Consider the following 27,878-nt stretch of genomic DNA (forward strand, 5'->3'; position numbering starts at 1 on the left):
AATACTGGCCGGTATTCGATTGTTACCAAGTAAATATCACAGCATTAATATTTACAATGTGTATGTATGGGTTAGTAACCACTTATAATGGCTATTCAGTGGTTTTATACAACACTGATTTGGAATAACGGCACCAAAAGTTTCCCAGTAGAAGACGTTATTGTTACAGTTTCAATTCAGTTTTATTTATATAGCGCCAGATCAAAACAGTAGTTGCCTCAAGGTGCTTTATAATGGAAGGTAAGGCCTTACAAGAATACAGAGAAAACCTGAACAATGAGACGACACCCTGTGAGAAAACACTTTGGCGACAGTTGGAAGAAAAACTCCCTATTAACAGGAAGAAGCCTCTGGCAGAACCAGGCTCAGGCCATCTGCCACAACCTGTTGGGGTTGAGGGGAGGGAGACAGGTCGCTGTGGAGGAGAACCAGAGATTAATAATAACTCAGTTGAGCAGTTATTCAATTAGCCCATTTTAAGTCACTTTGCTTAAAATGCAAGAAATAGGATCGTTCCATAGATGTCCCTCAAGAGCCCAAGTAAGTCTAACCTGCAAAATAAGGACACGCACAAAAAGATCCCTGTGCAGTTGAACACCGCAAACCATTTCTCTGTGGACCCCTTCCCCTCAAGGAGTGGTAAGAGACGATGTGTGCACACCCAGAGCGCAATATACAGGACATGGAGAGAACTGAGTCTCCTGCTGATGCAAGCAAAAACAAGATGTTTACAGGTGAACTAGAAACTGTAAACTGGAGCAGGTCTCAGGTGTTTAGTGTAGAATCACTCCCTTTATTTTGGTAGCATTTAAATACATCTTTAATTTACAGTTTAAAATATATTCTCATGTATTCCATCTTTTGTTTTGGTTTGATTCAGGAAGTAACTTTAAAACTTTATCTCAGTGTCACTGGTTTATGAACTCAAAGAATGCATGGTCATAGCAGTGTTGTAAATTTTCTTCTTATGTTTATTAACATGCAAACTTCTCTTTGCAATTGCTAAACTGATAAAACCTTCACATAATACAAGTAAAAGCAGAGAAAATGCATCGTATGGGTTTCTTATAGTCTTAAAGAGTCATTCCTATTCCGTTAGGTATTGATCTAAAGTCTTATTGGTGATCCATCTGTATGGGCAACAAACCCAGAGTCATTTTCAGTGACTGTCCCTGCACCTTCATCCATGTCATTCACATTTGCCTCTGCACAGCAGTCTGTTTGATTGAGGAAATGCTCCAGCAGAGTGACACGCTGCTTTAGCCTTTGCTGAGTGTGTGTGTATTCACTGAGTAGCCGGGCAAACCGAGTCTGAAGGGTGTCCAAAGAGGACTCCAACCGTTCCACCTTCTCCTCTGTGTCCTCTTTCTGTAGCCCGCCACTCTGAGCATTCTCATCCAGAAGACCCTCTTTCATCAGAATCTCCCGGCCCCTTTCCTCTAGCACGGTCTTAGCATCTGGATACTCAGTCACTGCCTCCATCAGGTCGTCCTTAGAGAGGCAGAAGAGGTCAGAGTAACCTAAGCTGCGGATGTTGGCTGTCCGACGATTTCCCATTTTACTACCTTTGATATTCAAAATGCTGATTTCACCGAAGCAGCTACCAGCGGTGAGGAGAGCGTACTGTGTGACCCCATCATCAGCCACCACAGCCAGCTTCCCTTCTTTAATGATATACATCTCCTTACCAATGTCGCCCTTTCTGCAGATGTAGTCGCCTGGACTGAAGACCTGAGGGCGTAGTTTAAGCACAAGCTCCACCAGCAGTCCTGCCTCACAGTCTTGAAAAATCCGTACTTTCTTCAGGGTCTCCAGGTGGACATTAATAGCAATCTCAGCCCGCAGCTTGTTTGGCAAATTCTTTAGCACTTCCTGCTCATCTACTGCTTTCTTGTTGGTCCAGAGGTAGTCAAACCATTTGATGACACGTGTCTCCAGTTCTCTGCTGACTTTGCGGAAGTGCATGTAGTGTTTGATGGCATCAATACGAGCTTGAAATTCGGCACGGGTGGCATTCATGTTGGCAATCATAGAGCCAACATTTCCCACAATTGTAGCAAAGATTAATACCCCAACAAGAAAGTCAAAGACCACAAACACGTACTCTTCATCTCGCACAGGGGGAGGCATCTCTCCAATGGTGGTAAGGGTAAGAGTCGACCAGTAGAGACAGTAGACATAACTCTGAGTCAAGGTGGAATACCCGGGTTTAGAGATGTTTGGGAACACCCACGTATCTGAGCCAAATCCCAAAGACTTAGATATAGCATAGAAGATGCAGGCATTCCAGTGAATGATGACCAGGATGTAAAGAACCAAATTGCAGATGCGAAAGATGTTGGGGTAGTTGGTGCGTGTCTCTGTGCGGTCAAAGAATTCAAACATGCGTGGGAAGCGCAGCAGACGGTTAAACCTGAGCTGTGGTGTATGGATGCCTGTGGAGATGTACCCCAGGTCAGTGGGCAGGATGGACAGCAAGTCAAGCTTAAACTGTAATGTACGGATGTAGCTGTCTCTTAGCTTGGCGTGGTCCTTCACCAGCAAACCTTGCTCCAGGAACCCTGAGAAAAATAAATAAAACTCATGTTTAGCTTGGTGGTGGCTGAAAAAAAGTAGAGGGCGGCTCAAATCAAGTTTTTATTTAACAGTTAAACTGGTAGATTAGATCCTCTCAGCTTTAATTTTAGAGTCTTTAAGCACATTGTTCGGTTTTTTTGAGCTGCATAATTTGATAAATCCAAGTGGCAATCTCTGGGTCTGAAGCTAATGCCTAAAGGCCCTTTCACATAGGAAGTGGCATGGGTTGTGCTACATTGTGCTCTCAGACACATTCTTTACTACACTGCACCAAAACAGTTTCTTACTGTATCAGGCAAACCCCAGCACAACTGGAAGCACCCAGGGAATACTGTACGTGCCACATACTTTGTAGTGTAGTGTGACATACATTCTCGTGATCATACCAGTGCAGCTCATGCTGCTTCTTATGTGAAAGGGCTTTAATTGCCTCAAACGGCATTTTCCTCCAAAGGCCACAGGAGGCTAGCTCTAAAAATATTCATATCACTGAAGTAATGATATGGCTTTCTGCACAGTTAAAAATAATTAAAGCCCATTCAAGATGCTCTGATATTGTTTTTTTTCCCTCCTCTTCACAAATAAAATGATATCAGTGCACAGGACAGAGTCTATTGATGCACCTTGCTAACCAAGCTAGCATTAGCTATAAATTAGCATGCAACATTCTTCCTCTACATGTGCTCCATGTAAAGTACCAAGAAGCAGATAAAGCTAGTGACTAGGTTAACTCTTTCTCTCTTGGACCATGACCAGGGGTAACCGTTATTGTTTTTTTATGAACTCAGTTGGCTTCTGCCACATTTCAGGCCTGCTTCCACATCAGAAGTTAGAGAATGATCTCTGCTTACAGCTAACTAGGGCTACCATTGGAAACACCTGGGACCTCTATGTTTGCTAGACTTGTTTGACTTAGGTGTCAAAACTCATTAAGTGAAGCATTTAGCACGCTTCAAGCGCTGGTGGACAACATGTCATGCAAAAAAGTGATTGCCTGTATTTAAACTGCTGTAAATAATTTGTTGGCCTATAATATGTGAAATATGTGTCAAATGCATGCCTCATATCAAGCCATCTAGAGCAAACATTAATCAGCATTCCTGTTACAAGTTAGACGCCACACTCGCTTTTTGGCAAAATTACTTTATATATCCAGTTAAAAAAACTTGTTGACATTAAAAATGTCTTTTTTTTAAGGTGATCTGCCCAAGAGGGCAGCAGACATTACAACAAGTATATCAGTAATTTTGTAAACTAGACTGCTTATAATGTAGGTACAATAAACCAGAGTCATAAAGATACTTGAAAGTCGGGTACTTTTTACATTTTATAACCTCTTTCTAAATCTTGTTCATTAAAGTCTATTTACCAATATAGGTGTAGACTTTACATATAAAAAAAAAAACACCTGTAAACACTGTAAATCACTTTTTGACAGACAATCAGTTTTTGGCACTAAAATAATGGAATTTAACAGTACATGGTGCTGTGTGTGTGCTGGAGACACACACACATTTTCACACACATTAATGGTTTTATTTCATCATGCATCCCTGATGTGTTCACAAGCCAATTTTAGCATAGGGTCATCTACATGGTGATATTGTTATTTAGTGGATGTTGTAACTAAAATGTAAAGTTAGTTTGCATTTGATGTGTAAATAACAGGTCCACAACAGGTCCACTGATGATGCCATAGCCCTGACACTACACACTGCCCTGTCACACCTGGAGAAGAGAGACACGTATGTGAGAATGCTGTTTGTAGATTACAGCTCAGCATTCAATACCATCGTTCCCTCGAAGCTGGACAGGAAACTGCAGGATCTAGGACTGAGTAGCTTCCTCTGCAGCTGGATCCTTAGCTTCCTGTCTGACAGACGCCAAGTGGTCAGACTGGGCAGCATCACCTCATCACACTGAACACTGGTGCTCCACAGGGGTGTGTACTGAGCCCTCTCCTGTACTCACTCTACACCTACGACTGCACAGCCACTAACAACTCCAACATCATTGTGAAGTTTGCGGACGACACTACAGTGGTGGGTCTTATCACCAACGGTGATGAGACGGCTTACAGGGAGGAGGTCAGCGCCCTGACCCACTGGTGTCAAGACAACCATCTCACCCTCAACGTCGCAAAGACAAAGGAGTTGATAGTGGACTTCCGGAGGTGCAAAGAAGTACACACCCCCATCACCATCAACGGCGCTGCTGTGGAGAGAGTGAGCAGCTTCCGGTTCCTTGGTGTACATCTGGCTGAGGATCTTACGTGGTCAGTACACACAAACAAAACAGTGAAGAAGGCGCAGCAGTGCCTCTTCTTTCTCAGGAGACTGAAAAGATTCGGCATGAGCCCCCGCATCCTCAGGACCTTCTATCACTGTGCCATTGAGAGCATCCTCACTGGATGCATCACCACCTGGTATGGCAACAGCACCGCCTACAACTGCAAAGCTCTCCAGCAAGTAGTGCGGTGCTCTGAACGGATAATTAGAGGTGAGCTTCCCTCCCTCCAGGACATCTACAGGAAGCGGTGCCTGAGGAAAGCGGGGAGGATCATCAAGGACTCCAGTCACCCCAGCCATAAACTGTTCAGACTACTTCCATCAGGAAGGAGGTTCTGCAGCATCCGGTCCCGTACCAGCAGACTGAGAGACAGCTTTTTCCATCAGACCATCAGACTGCTGAACACTTCATAGACACCTCAGCTTCACTACTGGAACTTTAACATTATGCACTCCACACTGTACAGTAATGCCACTGTTTTGCACATGTCTCAACTCTGTATATTTTTATATATTTTATTTATTGTTTACTCTATTTAATTTGTAAAATATGTGTACACACACACACACACACACGTAGAAAAATATTTAGTATACACATCCAGAAATGCATATACTATTATATATTGTACATATATTTATTAGTTTCAGATGTAGCCATTCTTGTATTTTGCTTGTTTACATTATTGTATTTTGCACAACTCTGTTGCTTGTGAAGCTCGCACACAAGAATTTCACTCACATGTGCTGTACCAATGTACCTGCACATGTGATGTGACAATAAAAGTGATTTGATTTGATTTGATTTGATTTGATTTGAAAAGGAAGCAGCGAGGTTTGAATTAGAAAGCTGAGAAAATATAAAATGAACGCAAAACACTGACTCATTCAGCAGAGAGGAAACTATGTCATCAGAGTAATCTAAAATTTAAGAAGGCCAGAAGCTGCATTTTTAGGTGGCTTACCTGTCCGGAGTCGAACACAGGTGTCTGTTATGTATAGAGCATCAGAGAGGTAGTCCAGCACCAGCCAGCAGATGTAGTTGCTCACTTGTAGTTCGTCAAAGCATGCCCTGGAAATGCATTAAAAAAGGATTTAGTGCTCTAGTCTAAGAAGTGAACACTACACTGTACACCCTCTGGAGGCTGCAGGGCCCCACTGACGCACATACTGTAATGTTATTACCTCGCGACAACAAGGAACCAATTGTAGAGCACCGCCAAGGCAATAACAAATAACCAGCGGTAGTATACGTCATCGGAGGGAGACACCACAAACAGATCCCACTTTTTCCTGTAAGCAAAAGGAGACTGTGATTATGACACTCAGCAAAAACTGTTAGTGCACAACAACAGAGAGAAAAACAGCAATATAATGCATCACAACACAATAGCTATATAATTATTTGTTAACAGCCATATGAGACAGCTACTTTTTTTGTAAATGTGACATCTTTCGGGTCATTTTAAAATATTGTGACGTTCTACTAAATGTAAAATATTTAAAGCTCAGTTGAGCTATCTTCTTTTCCTTACATAGCACCTTGCAGTAAACCTATATTTCAGCAAGGACAACATAAATTACAGCCTCAGCACTGAGCGGAATAAACACTGTCTGTAACTCTGGGTGTCTCTACAACTTAATAAGACCTTTCAAGGATTTATTTTAGCCATGAAGCAGAAGGTCCCGTCGTGATTTGTACAAGTGTAACTCTGTACTCCTTATGCATGTACATGAAGGTGTACATAGTAAAGGTTCAGGGTGGTAGCCGGGCATACCTAAAGATCCCTTTGGCATTGTTGCCATTGGCATCCAGTTGTGTGTTGCTGATGCGACTGGGGGCCGTTCTCAGCTCAGGGCCACGAAAGCGTTCCAGGAAAGAGTCTGGCCTCTCCTCCTCCTCCAAAAGACTCCTGTGTGCCCATTCCCGCAGTCTCACCACCAGGCTCACCAGTCTGACACACAAAAGGAACACAACACCGCATCTTTAGGCAGCTTTATAACTTAAAATCATGTCAAAATGCATCAGTTCAAACACAGTTAATGTGCGAAACCATCACAGAGCTGCAAATTAGAGCACATGATTTGAGACCTCACTTTGTCTTTCCTTTTCTATCTGTAGGACTGGAAAATCTTGAAAAGTCTGAATGAAAAAAGGGACTCTAAATTCCTGCAACCCATCAGAGGTCAAAGGATTTTCACTGGACAAATGTAATGAATTTTGTAGCAGTCGACGACCTTCATGAAAAAAGACAAAAAGCTCTTCTATAGCCATTTCTACAAAGCCAGACCTTTGCCACAAAAAAGTTATTTAATATGTAATAAGAGCTACACAATAATCTTTCAGCTCCTTGAATCAGTCCATTTGAAATTGCCATACCATACTGACGTGCCACAGCTGAGTCATCACAGGTTTACCTTGAGATGGCTCCGGTCCTTTGAAAAGAATTTCTTGAACTGCCTCCATGAGGGTCGAGAGCAGCGACTCTTTGCAGCTCCGAGGATGTGTCATCACAGATCGATGGGACCCTAGTAGGAAAAAGTGACAGCCCGGCTTCTTTAAGCCATTACGAGAGCCTCTGTTTTGTGTCTCTGAACGAAACCTCTGAGAAAAACATAATGAACATGAGGAAGCTCTTGTTACCTGCTGAGAATGCTCTCTGCTCTCTCGATTTCCTCCTCCAAGCTGGTCTTCACTGACAGATTGTGGGGAGACCGATCTCTCTCTGCCAGCTGGCCCGTCATCTTTAGATCTGACAGTACGGACAAACACTAATATTAAAGACCCACTTACAGCCATTTAATCCATATTGTGGAGTGTTGGACATGCTCTCCTGCTTCAGTTACACTGTGGCAGGAGAGAAAAGTGTTTATGGTGCATGTCTCAGATAATAGTCAGGGGACTGGGGCGGTGGGGGACAACTGGGACTGTGGTAGATAGTCCCTAACCTAGCCCATCATACAGCAGGTGGTTTCTGTGACGACTCATGAGAAATAAAAAGCTCAGTTTTATGGACGCAGCAGCACTTTAGATACACAGTCAAAGTTCAGTTAAAGCCCAAAAAGTCACATTAAGGCTGCTGTTCTCCCTGCAGCACAGACAGATGATGAGGTGCTTAGATGACTGTTACCATTGTGTGACTAATTGGTGGGTCATTAATGAAAACACACACACACACACAAAGCCATCCTGGAGCTCTGCGGCTCAGTGAACCAGTCAGCTGCTTTCCCTCAGGAACCACATCGCTTAGGAAACCAGGCTGCTGAGAGAGCGCAAAGTGTGGCATGACATAACAGCACGATGGCTGCTGAGGCCACAAAGAGTGATAATTCACCCCTAAAGTCATCCAGCTGCCTGCCAGTCCACACTCTGTAACTTTACTAATGTGGAGATGAGACTTTTTTCCCTCTACTTTTGCAAATAATTATTAATTCCGCTTATTGAATATGTTACGCAACACAACTTTTTTCCACAGTGCTTCACAGCAAATGTAGATTACTAGCATCATAATAAAGTATATGCCAAACTGGCCTCAGCTTAAACATATCAGCCTACCTCTGGTTTCCTTGAATTAGTCCAAAAAAAAAAAAGAGCTGGTCTTCACCAGCCAATCCATCCTTTGTGCCCACGCCGGATGCAAGTCCTGCTCTTGCACCATTCTCGGTTGTGAGCCTCCTCTCGAAGAGCGCTCTCCTCACATGCGTGAGCACGTGGTCCACCTCATCCTCAGATGGGCTGAGTGCCGAGGAAGCAGGTAGGGGTGGGAGATGGAGGGTGTGGAAATCTTTCAAGTAGTTGAGAGCCTTGATGTCAGCATCAGACTGAAGAGTATTCTAGGAAAACCTTGTTCCTTTTAACTTTTATTACTCAGGAGAATCGTGAGAAACAGAACAAAAGAATGCAGCCAGTTCACCTGATTTATTTGATTTTCTTTATATATGTAGTCTGCCTGATTCATATTCTCAGCATTTCTTAGTCTGACATTTTTTATATTTGCTTGACAGCTCATCAGCATTTGTAACATATCGGCTTAATGACATATCATAACCCTTGTTCGCTTGTGAGCCCTCTCATAAACACAATGATAACTTTTCTTAAGCTCATTCATGTCTGAGCAGATGGGTCATTTTAACAGTAGTCGGTTTGGCTCAAAGAGGTGTGCAGTACAAAAAAGGAAGATTAGCAGAAACAGAAACATGAATGTAGTCAAGCATATGCTGCTGCTTCTGCGCTGATTCCTACTATGAACTATCTCATTACATTGCATATAATAAATGTGAGGAATTAAGTATATTTTGCTCACAGTACCTTTGTACTAACATATGATTTTTGGGCTGTACACTTATATTTGTAGACTTACTGTGAAACTTTATCCATCCATTTATTCACTTCTGCTTATCCTTATCAGGGTCGTGGGGGGTTGGGGCCTATCCCAGCTACTATAGAGTGAGAGGTGGGGAGCCAGGATGTACCTTAGATATAAGGTAAAACACGAACTTAGCCTCTTTTCTTTATGATCTAGGATGGGAACATTAGGATCTGTGGGATATTTATGATTATTGACAGTTTGATCCTGAGAGTTTGACTTGAAATATTTTGCTTAATCTTCTCTAGTTGACAAAAAGTATCAAGAGCAGCGATGTTTAGGAGTCTAAACTTTCACCACAGCCACCACTCTCCACTGCAAATGGAGCTTGAAAACCCAGGCGATGGGGACCACACGAGACTTCTTCATAATCATGCAGCTTTCCGACAGAGCCTGGCAGTTTCCGCTTTAATCAGATCCTCAAAAACTTAGTGGGAGTGAAGCCCAGAGGACTTTCCATCTGAATAAGATTCAGCCCAGTGAACAGTAAACTTCAATCTGCCATTACTATCTCTGTTGGGCAACGAGATTGTTGATGGACTGTGAAGAGACGAGTAAAAGCAGAAACTGTAAGTGCTTTGTTTTTTTCTTTTACAGAGGTTTTTTTTTAAAAAAAAACAAATAAAAAAACAGGTGGGGGATTTTATGGTGAAAAAGAGGAAGAACATAAAGCATAAAGGTAGTAACATTAACAGAAGCTCAGATAAGAGGAAGGAGAAGCAGTAAAAAAACAACAACAGGTATCTGATGTAAGAGGCGCTTGGAAACAAAGAACTTCCTCCTGAGTACATTTTGGGATCAATCATTCACAAAACAAAAGATCTAATACACTGAAAGTACTCGGAGAATGCTTAAAAAAGTCATGTTTAACATCAGTTTAAACATATTAAATGTTAAAGTGTTTTTAGACTTATATGTATCCTCTTCTATGGTTACTTGTAACCATACCAACCACTGTTTGTTCATACCCTTCAAGATGTTGAGCCAAGATGATGCATTTCTTGCATGATGAATCCAGCATCACTAATTATACTTAATACGTCACTTTATTCAGATAAACTGATATATTACCCATGTAAAAGACACAGACATGGTCACCAACAGTGCATTTAAATGATGCTCAGATGGCACTAAGGGCCCCAAAGTGTGTCAAGTAAAAAATTGTTGGTATAATCCATACTTTCATACTGATTACACCAAATTCTGATTATACCTTCTGAATGGTGCAGCAGAAATCCAGACTCATGAGACCAGGCGACATTTTTCCAATCGTTCTATTTTCCAGTTTTGGTGAGCCGATGAGAATTATGGCTTAGTTTTTGTGTTCTTTGCTGAAAGGAGTGGCACCTTGTGTGGTCTTCTGCTGCTGTAGTCCAACTGCTTAAAGGTTAGACATGTTAGCTTTCAGACATGCAGGTATTTGTGTTTAACAAGAAACTGAATATGACATCTTACATCTTTGTTGCTATGCAGATGATACCCAGCTTTATTTTTCCATGAAGTCAGTTAGGTAAACTACAGGCATGTCTTATAGGCATTGAAGCCAGGACGACCTCTAAATTCATGCTTTAAAATCTCCACAAAACTGAATTTATTGCAATCTGTCCTAAAAATCTTAGAGACATAATGTCTGTTGCTCATAGTGGGTTGTGTAGATGTGCGAGGTAGGTGTGTGAGGTTTGCTTCTAATATTGTAGAGACTTTATCTTACAATATAAAGTCCCCGAATTAGTGCTATATAATTACAACATAATGTTTATTTTGATCTACAAGTAACCAAAGCATCCACTTTGTTTGTATTGTAGCCAGGTGGAAGTTCGATATTATGGGACATGCCACTGGATGGCGCTGTTTCTTTTGGGGTACCCCTGAGAGCGCAAGGGATCATGGGGATCTACAGAGACGGGAGTGCTAGCTTGCATTGGTTTTATGTGGGTGTGCAATGCCTTTTTTTTCGCTGCGTGATCTGTTTTGAATGCAAAGTGTGCAACAGTTAAGGCACCAGGAGTGGCTGCAACCAACTTCGCCGTTCATCTCAGAGGGATCTATATTCCGTTTTCTGCTGAATTAATGCACTGTATGTATTTGAGTTCACACTTGTATTATACTATCTCTATGGGTAAGAGGGAAATGTACCTTGTTAACTGTTTAATCTTGGCTCTGTATCTTAGCAGGAGAAGCCACTACAGTTATTTTTGCACTGCTAAGTTTGTTTTATTTATGTATGGGTTTATATCACACACAAAATGACGCTAGACGTCCTTGAGTTCCAGATGCTGATAAAGTTGGGGAAATAACCTGCAGTAGCAGTGGGTTACCACTGCACAAAGCTGTTACTGGATAAGAACTGTCTGTAACAATTTTATTTCTTTATTTTTACAACCTTTTTTATTTTCTTCTGAGCACTTACTTTATCATTCAGATTAAAAGAACCCCAAAGATAATCTGTGTTCTGGGCTGGTTAATTTAGCCAGGCTAAATAATGTTGTAAAGTGAAAACAAAATAGTAAATTTCATTTTTTAAAGAAAAGTGGAAGAGCTTAAAAGATGAACTTGTGGTCAGAAATAACCACGATCAAACATAAGACTGGTTTTCCAAGGCATATTTATTGTTGCATGTAAAGCCCTTAGGAATAGACATGAACACGAGACCAAATACAATCTGGCCATTGTCATAGAGTATCATAAAGCTACCTGGAATGAAGTTGCAATTTATATTTGGTAACGGTGAATACAAAAGGAAAGGAAAAACTCAACGCATGAGTGCAAGTTGTCTTTGAGACAAGAAGGCACAGCAGAAGCCAGGAGAATCCAGTCAGCCTGCTCTTCATCCAACGTAACAGATACTTTAAAAAACAAAACAAACAAAAAAACAAAAACCCAAACAACTAAGACCAGAAACACCCAAAGAACAGCATTTACATCGCATAATGATCCCAATAAACAAACAAATGACGAGTACAAGAATACAGATAGCACATCATGGTCTTTACTATGATCAGACCTTATGGCTTCTGTATATGGATATGTAGACGTTTACGTTGCCAGTTAAGATGCCAGTTTAGGCCATGGTTTTACTTCATCAAGTGAGAGGAAATGGTTGTCTGATGCCTCTTCTCTTTTTATTCCCCCTCCCCCTTCCCAAACATTTACCAAGCATTTATTCATAACTATGGTATTTGGGAATGTGTTTTGCTTACTCAAGGCTATAATTTACTTATCGAGCTGAGTAAAAATATGTAAACAACCTTGCAGCTGCAAACAGGCACGCTCGCTTAAAAAACACAAAACAAAACAGCATTCTTACACGTTAAGAGTTCTGCATACTGAAACTGTAAAGATGATCAAAGTCTTTAGAAATTTTAGTTTTGCAGCCTCACTTTAAATAAGATGAAAGCACATTATTCTTCAGAAAACACCTCTATTAATCAGAAGATGCAGGGACACATGCAAATGTATGATTCTGACACACAAGAAAAAAAGAAAAAACATAATTCCTTCGAACGGGGCAGCTCTCTCAAAATGCTAATGGCCTGTGGGTATGAGTAATTGTCACAATGATTCCAGCTAGTTAGACTCGTTTCATCCCCCGACCCATCAAGCAGGCAAAGACAGTCATCACCATTTTGGGCTTGACCTCCACAAGGTCTTCTGGGAGAGCGTAGACGCGGGCTCCAATCTTCCTCGCCATGGAAATGGCATATCTAGAGAGGATACAGACATGGTAAGTTATATAAAAGCTGGTCACCCCTACTTACCAGTATATGGTCAAAAAGCTGCTTCTCCTTCTTTTTGTCCTTACTTGGCATTCTCCAGCTTGTCGTCTTCAGAGAGTCTGCCAGTTTTGATCAGATCATAGTCAATGCTGCCAGGCTGGATGGCGTCTATGAGTTCCAGTACTGCCAAACTGCTGCTGATCTCCTTGTCCTGATCGCCACATAACACACAGATTAGGGCTCCGACCCACACATGGAGCCGTCTCAGCAAAATGAGACCCCACCCCTCCCCAACCGAATCACATGACTACATCTTTTTACGCTGCTCAATGCTGATGAGGGCTGGTTTACATATGTAGAGATGTCTGATTCTCCAATGTCATTTTACCTTAAAACTTGAAATCTTGGCTGATTTTCCAGCCTCTGCCAATGTTTTGTTCACCCAGCGTACAATGATGTCATCATTTACTTTCTCTCCATCACCAAGGTCCTCCAGTACATTCAGCGTATATCTGAAAGAGTAGAGAGGCAGAATATTTATTACAGGACTGAACAGAGAACTCCAGTTTTTAACTAAAAGACCAAAGACAAAAACATCCTGGCAAACACTGGCAACCGATTGTGGGATGAGCATTTTTCCTTAGTGATTAATGGCTACCATGGGGTCAATGACTGGGGCACAGTGATCAATTTCACAGTGACTTCCAGCAACCTCCAGAAACCACTCGCAGCCAGTTAAATACTCATTTTTCCCTGGCGACCAATTGTTCCCAAATGCTGTAAATGAGGATAAGAAGTCCCTTTAAAATATAATGATGCATAACTTTATTATTTAATGTACTACATATACTATGTGTACTACATATGACTTATAAAGGTTGCTGATGCCACTTAAGGCTTAAAAACCAAAGTTTGCAATCTGTGTTACTGTAGAATGTAAACAATTCAGAAAATTAGTTGTTTTATATTTTTTAAGTGTTTAAAAATAAGTCAGCTGGACACAGAAATGTGCTATGCATGCTCAGCACGCCAGGCTGTAAACCTTTTCCTTATCTTGTTGACTACAAGAAAAGCAGAAACACAGAAACAAAAGGAAGGAGGAACTTCTACTTGATTCTATTCCTGAAATCACACGGTGTTGTACTTTTTGTACCTTCTCATCAACTGCCACACCAGTGCTAGAGTCAAGGTAGCATTGCCATCATTCAGGTCCTGCCCGCCGATGCCAACGAGGGAGAACTTGGCCGTTTTGCCCAGTTCCACTGCATAGTTACAATTCTCCAGCTGGGAAATATAAATTAAATAGTTGGAGAAAGCCAACATGTTTCTTCTTGAATCTAAAAGAATAAGGCCATTAGGTCTACCTTTTTCATGTTGGTTCCCAGTTTAGGGTATGGTGGCTTGTTGACCTTGTTGTTCCAGTCAACCGGCACTTTAATCTTATCATAGAGCTGAAGGATGACCAGGGCATCCTGTAGGTCTCTGGAAGAATAGTGAGCATTGTAATTAATAATAAACATTAAATAAGACAAAAAGAAGAAGCTAGCATCCCACTTTTTTGTTTCAGATGCCAGTAAGTTTACTTACCCATACAGATGATTCACATGTGGGTTCACTCCCAGGGAGTTCATCCAGTTTCGGAACGTCCTCTCTTCTCTCGTCTCACCTGGACAGTACAGGATTGTGAGTCTTAAGGGACTTAATGATGAATGTATGCAACTATACAAGTGAACAGTAAAGATTATTGTAAATACAAATGTACTGACTAACGTATGCAGTAGGTGCCAAAGCCAGGAGGGACTTGTTGTCATATTAAGACTTCTCTATGCTACAGTACACCTCTTAGTTGTTGTTTGTTGGCTATAACTTACATGTTTATGTTTGTGTTAGGCAGATGCTCTGACTATCTGGAGAAATCTAAATACAACCATTTTGTCAGCTAGATTCTTTCAAGCAGATTTTTTAAAATTAATTTTGGAGATTTCTCATGTTCATTTTCTGCTTTTCCATCAAAGATGGTTCCTGACTGCATCAAACTTTTTGTTTTACTCATTCACCCATAAATAATGTAACAGAGAAATACTACAGATCCCTGGGGCCTCTTGTATCTTCCAATTTAGCTTTCATTTGATTACCACCTGTGAACGTCTTGATAACCCACCTTCCAACAGTCCCCAGTCAATATCCTCATTCTCAGGTTTGGTCAGTGCTGGATATTTATTAAACAGATTGGCCACGAAAGCAAGGTTGAGTTTGGGGTTTCCACTGACAACGTCAGCTGGAGTGACAAACTGCCGACAGCCGAGTCTGTCAGCCTGCTGCAGCATGGCATCTGCCCTCTTCATGTCGTCTTTCTCCTGAACAACACACACACACACACACACACACTTGAGTCAGAGGCCCTGTACAGCTGCTGGCATGTGTTGGAGATGCTCAGCTGTGAGTGCTGACTGTCAGAGTGCTTACATTGATTCCTGCCATGTTGATGTCTATGCGTGGCTTATCCTCATCTGTGCCTTTTGGAGAGATTTGATTCAGAAGGTGGAAATAGGCTCTTGAATCCTAAATAAAGGAAAACAAAGAAAGAAAATGTAGGTTCCTGCTATTGGACAAACAACAAAACCTGCACTCATTTTATCTTATTAAAGGCAGCTTCACTCTGAGAAAGGTGATGATAAACTTGATTTAGTTTGAGAACAACTTCAACAGGGACAAAAACTGAACTTTAGAAGTTTTTAGAGGATCACATCGCTAAATGTTATAATAATGAGAATTAATCAGAAACAAAAAAACAAATGCAGAGCTTGAGAAAAATACATACACATACAGGTGCATAACTGTATACAAAATGCTGTACATCTGACGTAGTGGCACCTTTCACCTGAACTAACTCACTAAAATGCATGTTGCCACAGAAAGACTGTGTCTTTGTCTTAATCCCTACATACACAGCTAAGCCTGAGACACTACCCACTCATTCCTATTTTTGGAAAAGATAAGTGGATATTTGGGTAAGTTTGTACAAACATGTGCTACCTGTCCAGGTGGGCTGACAGACGCCTGTGTTGGTAGACGTAGTTATTACCGGAGTGAAAAACAAGTCAAAAATGGATTTAAAAAGCCCCGTGAAGAACCTTAAAAGCCACATTAAACCTGTAATATTATGTTCTAAAGTTTTGTTTAGTGTCCCTCTCTCTGCATCTACTATTTAGATGCACCACCTGGATTCAGTGCCAGTGAGTATACTCACTTTAATGTCAGAGCTGAAGTTGTTGATCTTCTTCTGTCCAGCATTTTCCAGGTGAAAGTTTGCCCAGCGTAACAGCAGTTCTTCTGGTGACAGCTTCATCAGGTCCTCGAGAGTTTCCCCATCCCTCAGCAATGCCGCCAGTGCTGTTCAGGAGCATTAATCATCACTTAAACTGCTTGAAAACAGACTGGGGGAACAACAGGACTGAAGCGCATGTTATTTAATGCCCTGTACCTTCATTTCTGCTGAGCTCAATGTCAGCAAAGAGACCGATCTTGATGATCTGCCACAGCAGGCCCAACACCAGATGGGGCTTCCCTTCTCTCAGGTCTAAAGCACCGATGTTCACCACATGGCACCCGATGGCTGAAGCAGAGTTCAGGGCCAGGTTTAGATTCTCCTGTAAGGCACAAATTAACAGTTAACAAAACAACAACAACAACAACAACAAAAACATTTGCTAAAAAATGTGAGGGGGAAAAAAGCACCATAAGAAAAAACTGACTGACCTGTATTGTGAAAGGAGTCAACTTCTTCTTATTTATGGTCCTCTCATCAATCGTGTCGGGCACTGACAGGTTGATCATTTTGCTGTGCAAAGAGTAAAAAAACCCCACAAACATTAACATGTCTGATGCATGTTGTTAAGGAGACAGAAATCCAAATGTTTATTGTCTCTAAAGCATCTGTGTTTGTGAATATTAAGCAACTTGGGCGTAAATATCTAACTTTTAGGGCATCATGGTTGGAAAGATTTGCATTCACAGTTTAAGTAAATTTGTGGCACTTTTTTAAACTTTAACATAAATTCAAACATGTGATGTTTAACTGATTCTTGCTTTTATATTGTAGCAACATAACCTTAGACAAACTAACAATATCCTTTTATGTTGCAACTTAATTAGCTGTATCAGAAATATGTTTAACATGAAGGACTGTTACTTTACTACTTCAGAGCCATTGGTGTCAAAAACACTTAAGTAAAAGTAATCATATATTTTCTCAGTCTTATAAACTGAGCTTGAGTTAATGTAAAACTGATGTATGTTTAAACAGTTGTACAGTATCACAAAACATAATTCAGCATGTAATAAACAAAATCATAGCTTTTGTTTGCCAGGTCACAAAAATGCAAATGAAGGGTGTGAAAGGTGGATATTAATTTGAACTCCAACTCAGAAGCAAATGTGTGTGTGTGTGTATTGTTTTTTTGTTTTTTTTAAATATATGTTTTGGGATTTTGAGGCATTACAGGGATAAAGCAGCACTCCGAGGCCCAGTGGCTTCAAGCCCGGGCATGCTGCATTAGCCTCATGGTGATAGGGTCGCCTGCTCAACCCAGGGAGCCACACCGGCACCTCAAACAGATTTTTAAAAGTAGCCAATTCAAACAGTGAAGCATCATTTTGAGCTTTGACCAGTCCAGCTGCAATTCAGGCACAGACAACGCGATCTCTTTAGACCTCTATATGTTGATATAAAAACTCATATTTTTTAATATGAACAACCTTTAGAGCAGTGTTAGAGCTCAGTGAGGGACAGTAACAGGAGCACCCACCAGAGTACGATACCGTCTCCAACACACGTGAAGAGGGCGTTTGTGTTGGGATCCATGGGCAGAACATGTTGGCAGTCAGGGTCTTTTTCCAGAGCGGTGTTGATCCAGTTCACAAAGGCGTATCGCTCCTCCTCTATGAGGACAAACAGACACAGGTTAGTTAAAATCCAAACACCAACAAGGTAACGTGAGTGGGCTGCTTATATCACCTAATTTCACTAGGTCACATTGTCTAATATAGATTACTTCAGTGTTAAATGAAGCGCCTGCACCTGAACTGCAGAGGGTACAAAGTCAACAGCTCATGACAAACACTGGCAGCAAACAGTGCCAATGAGGTTGGGAATCTCTGACGTACCAGAGAACGAATGTTGTGTGCCTTCACTTGACAGCTCAGACGTCCCTCCAATAGCCAGGATGCCTTCCTTTCTGTTGATGGCCTTGCGGAAAGACTTGGATATCTGGCCGGCCTTCAGTTCATCAACAATCTAAAATAACAGCAAAGAATGGTTAGAAATGGCGAAGGCTGAAGGCTATGGCGTGTTTGTGTTGCATTTAAAGACACTGATTTGGGATTATGTCGTAGTAATCTCAAAAAAAGTGGTGGAAATAATCCTAATTTACGAGAATTGGATTAGATAAGACACCATCATTTACCAGTACCTACAATGACTGACTCAGCATAACAGACCAATGACAGACACTTCCTTTGAATTACATTTGATTAAACAGGTATGTGTCAAACTACTGTATGAGTATCTGAGCAAATTTACTAAAGATCACGTTCAGATCAGCTGCATGTTATTTATAATATGATTATTCCGGCAATTTCATTTGTAATTCAGTATTTTAATATTATTTTTTCTATTTTTTTTAAATCGGAAATCATTTGGAAGCGTTTGGACCATTTTTGAATTTTTTGACTTTTTTTTCAATGCAATCAGCAGACTAATCAATGAATCAGAATCAGTGAAGCAAACAATCTTTATTAAGTCATACTTCTGTGCAAAAAGCCTCAACCATCTTCTCTCCTGTTACTGTGGTCTCCTGCGAGCCACCGTGGCAGCTCAGGTTGCTCGGCAGACACAGGAGATCTGCTGGAATTTCTCCTCAGTGGCACGAAAACATAGCCCTGTAGCCAGCAGGTTGGGTTAAGAAGATATGGTGAGTATCTAGGCTAGTAGCTGAGGTTTTGACGGCATCAACGAGCTTTAAAGGTCCAGGATGGCCTCGGGTTGATGAGATTATGACAGAAACAGCTACAGCACTTATCCTCCAAATTAAACACCCACATATTTAAACGTCATTTAACAATAATAATGGGAGCAATATGTGGTGACAGTTCTTGATATGCAGCGTATCTTATCAGTAAATCGCAACATGGGAGAGAATTGAAACCAAGCTGGTTTGACAATATGTATTCAGTAGGAATGTATGTGATACTTCCTGCAGCCGGAGTTATCAGAGCGTCATCAGTGGCCTCGCCTCCACAGCTGTCGGTGTGACCACAATGAGCTGCTGGGCAAACTAGCACAGCACTCTTTACATGCAGAAGGCCACAGGATGCTAGCTTGCACTTCCTACCCAGTGTAGGTGAAAGAAGCAACCGCAACAACACAATAGCAGCCTTGTGGAGGTTATTAATACTTTCAGCCACTTCTGCTCATTTTGATTCATCTTTCTTGCATAATGGCACATGTATGTCTATACATGTCATTATTATCTATACATGGACCATGCTGGATTGCAGATCCCAGCTTTGCAGTGCCATAAAAAATACCTAATCAATCAGACTCGTGCCAGACAAGATGTTGGGAAGTCTCAATTGTAAAAAAATGTGATAGCCAAGGAGCAACAGGGCCTCTTCTGTGAGTTCATATCCAAAGAAAAAGTGAAAACATCTTTTTGTACTTATTGTACAAATTCCCTTGTATACATCAGTGTCTTTGAACTGCCTTTTTATATGTTGATGTTTCTAATGTCTAATTCAATAAAATTTTAATTATTAAATAAATACATACATAATTAGTCAGTAGATGTTTGGACCAAGGGTGATAACATTTTGGGGTGCTGTTTGTGATCCCAAGTTTTGACTGATAAAGAATGCAGACTGTACAAGAAGCTGCTACTGTGAAGGATTAATCACTTCTTCAGTTTATCACTTTCACGTTCCTGCAGTATGCTTGTATGCATTTGTGGCATGTGGATGCTTTTCGGCTCTGCTTAGAACGTACCGAGGTAAACTCGTTAAAGTTTAGCTTTTCATCATTGTCTGTATCGAGCTTCTGGATGAGCTCTCGAAGCCTGAATCCTGGCAGCGGATGGCCGATGTCTTTAAGAAGATCACCAAGCTCTTGTTTAGAGATATTCCCATCTCCGTTCTTATCTATAAGAACACAGAAAGAGTCATCAGATATGGTTAAACCAACAGTAACAATGACGGCAATAAAAAGAAACACGAGTTTTACTTACCGTAACTTTCAAATATCTGTCTTATCTCCTCCCTTTCTTCTTGTGTTAGCTTTGCAGACATTTTTCTGAGATTGACCTGAGCTGGTCAGTCAAAGAAAGGTGTGACTGTGAAGAGAGCAGAGTCACAACATCTTAAAAATAGTTTGGGAGGAAAACAGCATCTTTATCACTCCTGCAAACTCACCCACACTGCTGTCACTTTCTATGCATTCAACCAGCAAAGGGAGTGGCATCGACACGCAGCAGATAAGTGAACCTTTTATTTTCTGTCAGGCCTAAAATAGCTTCATTTACCTATCGCTTTTCCGTTTCCTTAATCAAAGTCACGTCCTGTTAGTTTTATTGTATAGCAGCAAGCTCATTTTCCAATGAAACTACTAGATGAGTCAAGATGTCATCAGCCTTTGGTTGACTAAATGATTACTCTTCAGTTAGTATACTATACAGTAAATCTTGTAAAATATAGATTTTTTTTAACTACAATGTTTTATTTTTACTGTGTGCCTATACTACAAATCAAATCGACAAAGCAAGTTAAATCTTTTTACTGACGGCTGCAATTAAAAAGTGGTTAAGACTGTGCATGCAGTTTCAAATAGACTCAAAAGACTCAAGCAGTTGGAAAGACTCAAAAGCCAGGGATCTCTAGACAAACGTGCAAATGTGAAACATTTGTGGGGTGTTATCACCAAAATGCATCTGAAATTAAATGGATTGACCTACAAACAATCAACAAAATGTGCAATCTGGGATTCCAGTGCCAATCACTACATGACTTAAGCACCTGTGATGAGCTTTGCACACATCATGGACAATCACACATAACAGTGACCATGACAGGGACAGTTGACCTTAGTACCTGCTACAGTGCACACATGAGTCAAAACACACAAAGAGCTGTTTGTAGTAAAGTGAAAACAAGAGGGCGAACTGTCCTGTGTCTGCTTTTCTCCTATTTATTTATTCATTTTTAATCTCTTCCTCTTTGTGGTGAACTCTATCGTTCCCATTCCTGTTCAAGGTGACTTTTCAACCAATCAACATTTGATTAACAGATAGCACAGTGGCTGTCAAGCTACACACCGTTTGCTTTTTTAGTATGTTTCTATGACCCCCACATTGGCTTAATCCCTGCAATCTCCTCTTTCTGTGTAGCCAAACAGCTACACAAGGCATTTGAATTGTGTAGCTAACTTTAAGGAAGACCATAAAGTCTCTTGGGTCTATGGCAGGGGTGGGGAATTTCTGGCCTCGAGGGCCGGTGTCCTGCAGGTTTTAGATTGCACTTTGGGTCAACACACCTGAATCACATGATTAGTTCATTACCACGACTCTGGACATGTTGAGGAGCTAATTTAGCCATTTAAATAAGCTGTGTTGGTTCAAGGACACATCTAAAACCTGCAGGGACACCGGCCCTCAAGGCCTGGAGTTGCCCACCCCTGGTCTATGTTCTGTGGTAGGTCATCAGATATCCCATTCAAATTTACTAATAATTATAAATATGAATTATTGTCAGGGGAAAGCTGGTGGTTCTAACCACCCATTTCTGTTTACCTGCATGCACCCAAATCCCATTCAATAGCACTGGTCAATATTATTTGGGCAAAGAGTGGAACTTGGAACAGGAACACCAAACGCTTAACCCTTGTCTACAGTTCCTGCATATTCAAACCCATGGCTGTTTCATAGAGATAAAAAAAAAGACAGCACTGAGTGACAGATCAGTGCAAAGAGACTGCAGTGTGCTGATAGGTTAGCTCATACCCATTGAATATTAGATCAACGCTGGCGAGTGGCACGCCATGGGCAAGACCAGATGGAAATCTGTTTAAACAGCCAGAGCAAATGAAACATGACCCGTCAGGTTCATCTGGTTCAAAGGTTAACTACTCAAGTCACGGATCGACCACGAGTCAGTGAGAATCTGTCTCGAGAGCTACTTTGCTTGACAAAAACCACTGCTTCCCATTCTCCTCCGAGGCAAAGGAACTATTGAGAAAAAAAGGCACTGAAAATAAGGAATTTCTGTCAGCACCCCCTTCCTGTTCAGTAGCTGCAAAGGAATGCAGGAGGCCTGGACTGAGTGAGCTCCACTTACAGAGAGGTGAGCTCCCTCGCTCTCCAAGGCTAAACTGGTATGATGGCATTCCTCTCCAACACGAGGGTTGAGAAAACAAAAAGCGGTTAGCAAAAGAGCAAAGATTTTTCCAGATAGAAACGCGTTCCCTTTTTCTTGCCAGACTTTAAGCTACAGATGTGCGATCGTCACATTTGTCAGAAATCCTGGGCAACGCCTGGTTTCCCCAACAAAACATAAAAATAACAGAACGAATAGTGGAATTTGTGCCTGAACGTCTCTGAGTGAACTGAGCCATCTATTATCTTTCTACCCTCAGCAGCATCCCAGACAGCTGAGCAGACAGTGAACCAAAGTTTGCATCTGCTTTAATGAACTATTAATAGTCACGAAAGGTGACTCATCAGTAGCCACAAGGCATCAGAGACGTGATGCAGTTCCCATAAAGCTATAAATATAAAACAAAGTGACTAATTAAAAACACACGGCCCTGCAAAAACAAGAAAGACTTGCCCAAAAACGTCCTTCAGACAAAATTACATAATTTCGAAAACTAGGTGACGGTAAGGGATTTGTCACTTTAATGAGCCACATCAAAGCACAAATCATTTTAAAAGACTTACTATAAATCAGAGAGAAGTGTGTTTTCCTTCAACAAAGCAACCCCAAATCAGGCCAAGCACAAACTCCCCACTCAACTATTAGGAAAATGCCAATTTCAGCACTGCTATATTTAACTTTTCTCCAAAAAGGATGTGAAATGTGGCCGGTTGAGTTGGGCCTGCTGCAAGAAGGGCCCACAAACATTACCTCACTCGCTCACTTGTCACACCCTCAACAGGAGGCGGAGTGACAACAGAAGAAGGGCACAAGTACGTGGAGCAAGAGCACAGATGGCAATGGACAAATGTGAGATGCACGGAAGAATAGAGCGTTTGTAATCACCGTAGCAAAGCTGTGGCCATAAATCTTGTGTTACACTAGAGAGTAGAGTTCAGAGCGGCTGGTTTCCAAAGACAGTTGTTTTCTTTGACAGCTGCACATGTGTTTGCGTGTGTGTGTGTGTTGTAAAAATTCTGTGCTTTAACATTGAAAACAACATCAACCTCCTAAATGGATGTCTGCCTAAAAGCACATCAATACCTCTGATAGAGCACATTATTAAGAGGTCAGTCTTTGGCTATAGTACAAAGAGGATGACTCAGGAGTGCCATAGCTATATACTTTTCACTAATTAAAAACAAACAAACAACCAAGCAAAAACAGAAAAATATTGTAAATATCCTAAAATACAAGATTTGGTAGCTCCAGCTGAAATTAAGCTGGACTGAAACAAATGCTCATCTGTATAGATGTGCAGTCATCCTAGTCATGTGATACCCAGCAGCAGCAAAACAAGCATAACTGGACTTGTTTTGTAGGCTTTAAGACATCTAACCCCCCCTCCGTTCAAGAAGCTCTCTCGGTTCCTAGCTCATTTTACAACTGGATATCACAAATACGCACAAACACAAACGCACACACACACACACACTTCTTTACCAGCAGCGGCTTTAATTGTTGAGCCAAAAACAGCACATTGACGCCATTTACAATCGCCTTTGATGAATCTTTCACTCAATTTAAAGCCGAGGGCTGCTCCCAGATGGCTGAATTAAATGTGCAGAGCTGAGGCGACACACCCCGCCCCGCCAGTGTTTCATCCAGTTATGTGGGAAATGTGAGGCACACAAATAGATTGGGCACCCTTCCCAAATGTGGTTAAGTTCAATAAGCACACACCCAACACGGTCTGCAAGAACATGGGACGTTTTTTTTTGTTTGTTTTTTTTTTTTTTTACACTCACAATCTTGTGCAGATGTGAAAATGACTCATGAGCAGAAAGACAGTCTGTAGGGCCAGCCCTTTATTTCCTGTTCAGGCTGTTGGGATAAGATCAGCAGGGCAGTACTGACAGGTAAGGAGGGAGGTGATGACAACAAATTGTTTGCGGAGTTTACTCTACTTTGACATCATGTACAGCTGCGAGTGCAACACCCTGGGCTGGGTTAAAGTGATATTATAAAAGCCTTAAAAGCCAGGCCATGTGGTGAATCATCATGGAAACATTCAAATGAAATGACAGCAACCACCTAGCCTTTACAATCTGCTCTCTATAGCCTACCATTGTTGGCCAAATGAAAGCATGTAGCTTTACTAAATGATGAAGGAAGTCTAAAAGGGGCTAGTACGGGAGTCCATACAGACAGAGGTGCTGCTGAATCAGCTTGTTACTCCTACAGGTAAGCAGCCACACCTACACCTATGCTATTACTCAACAAAAACCTTGCATACCGTTATCCTTTATAGGCATGGCACACTCACAGTACTACAAAAGGCACAGCAACCATAAAAAATACCACTGACATTGTATCCGATTGCTTCAAAAACCACGTTAATAAGCTGGGGCCTTTAAAAAAAATGGAAAACATTAGTGACTCATTGCATTAATATTCTCTGGTGCATTTGATGTGTAGTATTAATTAAAGTTGGCACATGATTTATTTAAAATGACTTGGCATTCTAGCATAGCAATGCATTGTTTTAATGTTCAGAAACATCCATCAGCACACGCAATTAAAAAAAAAAAAAAAAAAAAAAAGGAGTTTCTGAATAAAGAAAGAAGTGCAACTAAAGAGTAACCTGATCACTTTTACTGACTTGCAGAACAAGTGACCGTTCCCATAGATCCTGATGGTGGAAAAAAGTGGGAAAACCTGTTCACTCGCACAGGTGTGAGCCCGGCTGGAAGCACAAGGTTTTTTAAAAATACACCACCCATCCACAGTCTCCAAGGTCTGGTTGGAGAGACAGCAGCATGCACATGTAATGTCTGTGCTTTTAAATAACACATACAGTAGGCGCTCTTATACTTCCACAGCATGAGCAAGGGAAAATTACACTTTACCTCAGCTATTTTGTGGAGCATAGTCTACATACCAGTACATTCATGGGCAATCTAACCACGCCAGTCAGATTACAGTTAAAATGTCGTCCAGCATTTTTCATTCCCCACAAAGGAAATGCAATCATCACATTCACTAGCGCTGACACTACGAGAACAGCTAACAATGTATTAATCATGTTTATGAATTAAACACCTCGTCTCCTGCATCCTCGTATCCTGCCATACAAGTGAAACAAGATTTTAGAGAAGGCCAGACCCTGTATTCACAACACGCTTTATGTTCAAAGTCACAACATTTATGAAGTTAAAATACGGGCTTCTCTGACATTATCAGCCGACCTTGCTGATCAGCCGTGTCCTAAGAACGATCCAGGATTGGAATCCCAGATGTAAGTGAGCGCTGCAGCTCCAGATGGGCTCCAGGAAAAATCTGGTAAATCGCTCTAGGCAGTAAACAAGTTTACATAGACCACTGTTCAACACACACAGACACAGACAAAAAGTCACTTTGTGCATAAGCAAGCTGCCTTATTTTGGTTGGGAAACATTTGTCAGGCTTACCAGCACAGACCACATGAGAACAATGCTTTTTCAAGGATCAGCTACGCTAACTCTTGCACATTGAGTGCAAAGGCGTCATAGACGTTTACAGTTCATTGGCAAAAAGTGGGAGAGTCAGACCTTTGCAGAAAATAACACACACACACACACACACACACACACACACACACACACACACACACACACACACACAGAGGAGAAACACTCAGCAAAGTAAAGAGCATTGAGCAGAGAGATGTGTTACACAAGATTTATTTACAGACTGTGATATTGTATTCTGGTATGTGGTTTTTATATGCTAACTTGGTGGAGCGGGAAGATTAAAAAGAATTACTTAAAAGAAATAGTGCAGGCTCCACCTATACTTCCTCCGGTGAGAGGCGGCGTGATGAAGGAACAAACCTGGTTCTGTCTAACTTGACTTTTCCTGTAGGATTTTACATATTCAAAAATTTCTAAACAGCCCGCATCTACAAAAATAAAAAATAACTAGAAATGTGAACCTCGTGTATAAATGTGATACATAGTTAAACAATGAAACTAGTATATGTATACTACGTCTTTGAGCAGTAGTTACTTTTTCCAAAAGTTATGTGGTCATAACTAAGGAGTGAAAGAGTGCAATATTTCAACATTTTCAGACTCGTTCAGCTCCGAGAGGATGAACGAGCTACATTCAAGGTGTAGCTAGAGCTAGCCGGCTAGCGACAGACATGTAAGTTTCATAGGCAGGAAACTACCCCTGCTTACTCCAGCAAACCCATCCCTACAAACAGAGGATAACAGGGAGGAAAGCTTGGGACAAAGGATGTTGTTTTGATAAGCAAAACTGATATAAACTCTATCTATAAGTAGGTGCTGGTCTAGAACTTGTCAGGAAATTGGTACTTACTGTTAGTGCGCCTTAAATTCCAGACACTGTCCAGTTTGCAGTCCTACCTCCTCCACGTAGAGACAAAAGTAGACGGCAGGAATGCTCGCCCGCCCTTCGTGACGTCACCAAAAAGGCGGTGCGTTCTATGGAGGGTTATCCATGCCAAAAATGTAAACTGAAATAAAATACATCAGTGAAAAGTCTTTTTGTATTAAACATTTTTTTACTTAATTTGATTTATTAGAACAATTATAGAAATAATAAATCAATTACATTCTTTATAGGCATGTCATATCTCAAGTGCACAAATATATGTATATATTCAGCAATATTTTCAGTTGAAAATGTAGTATTTTTAAATTCTCATAAAATGTTTTCAAAGTATATCTAACTATGTTTTCCCTTTATATTTAAATTGTGGGGAGTTTTTCTTGTATTTTGATTTACCTACACTTTCTTAGGAGCTTGGAAAGAAAAGCATCTGTACTTACCTCTCATCTGAGAATCTTCTTCAGTTCTAAGAGCAAATGGTGGAGAGTACCAGATTTTCTTTCACCCCCTCCCAGACTCCTTATCGCCTACTCACATCTTAGGTCATTTGATTGCAGTAAGTCACACGATAGGGTTGGGCAAGGTCTCACAATGGGTTCACCTGAAACCTCGGTTGATAGTGACCCACACCTGTTTTCACACCTTGGCTCGTGTGATTAGGCAGATGATCAATAGTGGGTCAACAACACTCTTAAGGGACACTCCTAATAGGACTTAAAAACTCTACAGTTATTATACAACACTGATAAATTTACAAGCTGAATCCTTAATTCATAGAAGACAAATAAAACTGTTGACCTTATAATTAAAAAAAACATTTGGTCTGCTGTCTAAACCACTGCCACCAGCGTGGTTTTCCAAGTCATTGTCGCTCTTTAAGGTGAGGTTTTCACAATGAATACAAAACAACATTATATGACAGGTGAAAACCTTCAGTTGTGCTGCACATTTAACTGTTTTCCCTTTGGACCTAGGGGTAAACCTTATTTCTCTTTTCTGAATTGAGGATCAGAAGTTAGAGATCTCATTCTCTTCCTGCATAGATTACAAGGGATAACCTTCAAAAAACCCTGTTCTGATGGTCTTTAAACCAAAACCTTTATTGATAAATGCTGAGGTATCAAAACTCATCATTT

The 27,878-nt window shown here is 41.0% G+C and overlaps 2 protein-coding genes across 2 annotated transcripts; both read right to left on the reverse strand.

Annotated features, from left to right (window-relative positions):
* Positions 1 to 1,107: 1,107 nt before the first annotated feature.
* cnga2b (cyclic nucleotide gated channel subunit alpha 2b) lies at positions 1,108 to 8,455 on the reverse strand. Its single transcript, XM_085288619.1, has 7 exons — positions 8,422 to 8,455; positions 7,510 to 7,618; positions 7,284 to 7,394; positions 6,644 to 6,820; positions 6,051 to 6,158; positions 5,831 to 5,937; positions 1,108 to 2,561 (listed from the first exon to the last, which is right to left on the reverse strand). Exons 2-7 carry the CDS (start codon positions 7,608 to 7,610, stop codon positions 1,108 to 1,110), a joined length of 2,058 nt encoding a protein of 685 aa, XP_085144745.1. The 5' UTR covers positions 7,611 to 7,618; positions 8,422 to 8,455.
* Positions 8,456 to 11,820: 3,365 nt separating this feature from the next.
* On the reverse strand, positions 11,821 to 26,861 carry pls3 (plastin 3 (T isoform)). Its single transcript, XM_085288624.1, has 16 exons — positions 26,710 to 26,861; positions 20,229 to 20,333; positions 19,991 to 20,142; positions 18,115 to 18,244; positions 17,757 to 17,889; positions 16,708 to 16,789; positions 16,433 to 16,598; positions 16,199 to 16,341; positions 15,415 to 15,510; positions 15,110 to 15,305; positions 14,536 to 14,614; positions 14,313 to 14,430; positions 14,102 to 14,232; positions 13,337 to 13,460; positions 13,035 to 13,159; positions 11,821 to 12,936 (listed from the first exon to the last, which is right to left on the reverse strand). Exons 2-16 carry the CDS (start codon positions 20,287 to 20,289, stop codon positions 12,804 to 12,806), a joined length of 1,869 nt encoding a protein of 622 aa, XP_085144750.1. The 5' UTR covers positions 20,290 to 20,333; positions 26,710 to 26,861; the 3' UTR covers positions 11,821 to 12,803.
* Between the last annotated feature and the right edge of the window lie 1,017 nt (positions 26,862 to 27,878).

The sequence above is a fragment of the Mchenga conophoros genome, linkage group LG10 (genome assembly GCF_057382185.1).
Source record: "Mchenga conophoros isolate Kocher_MC1m ecotype Shallow Benthic linkage group LG10, M_conophoros_male_GT1.1, whole genome shotgun sequence".
Taxonomy (NCBI): Eukaryota; Metazoa; Chordata; class Actinopteri; order Cichliformes; family Cichlidae; genus Mchenga; species Mchenga conophoros.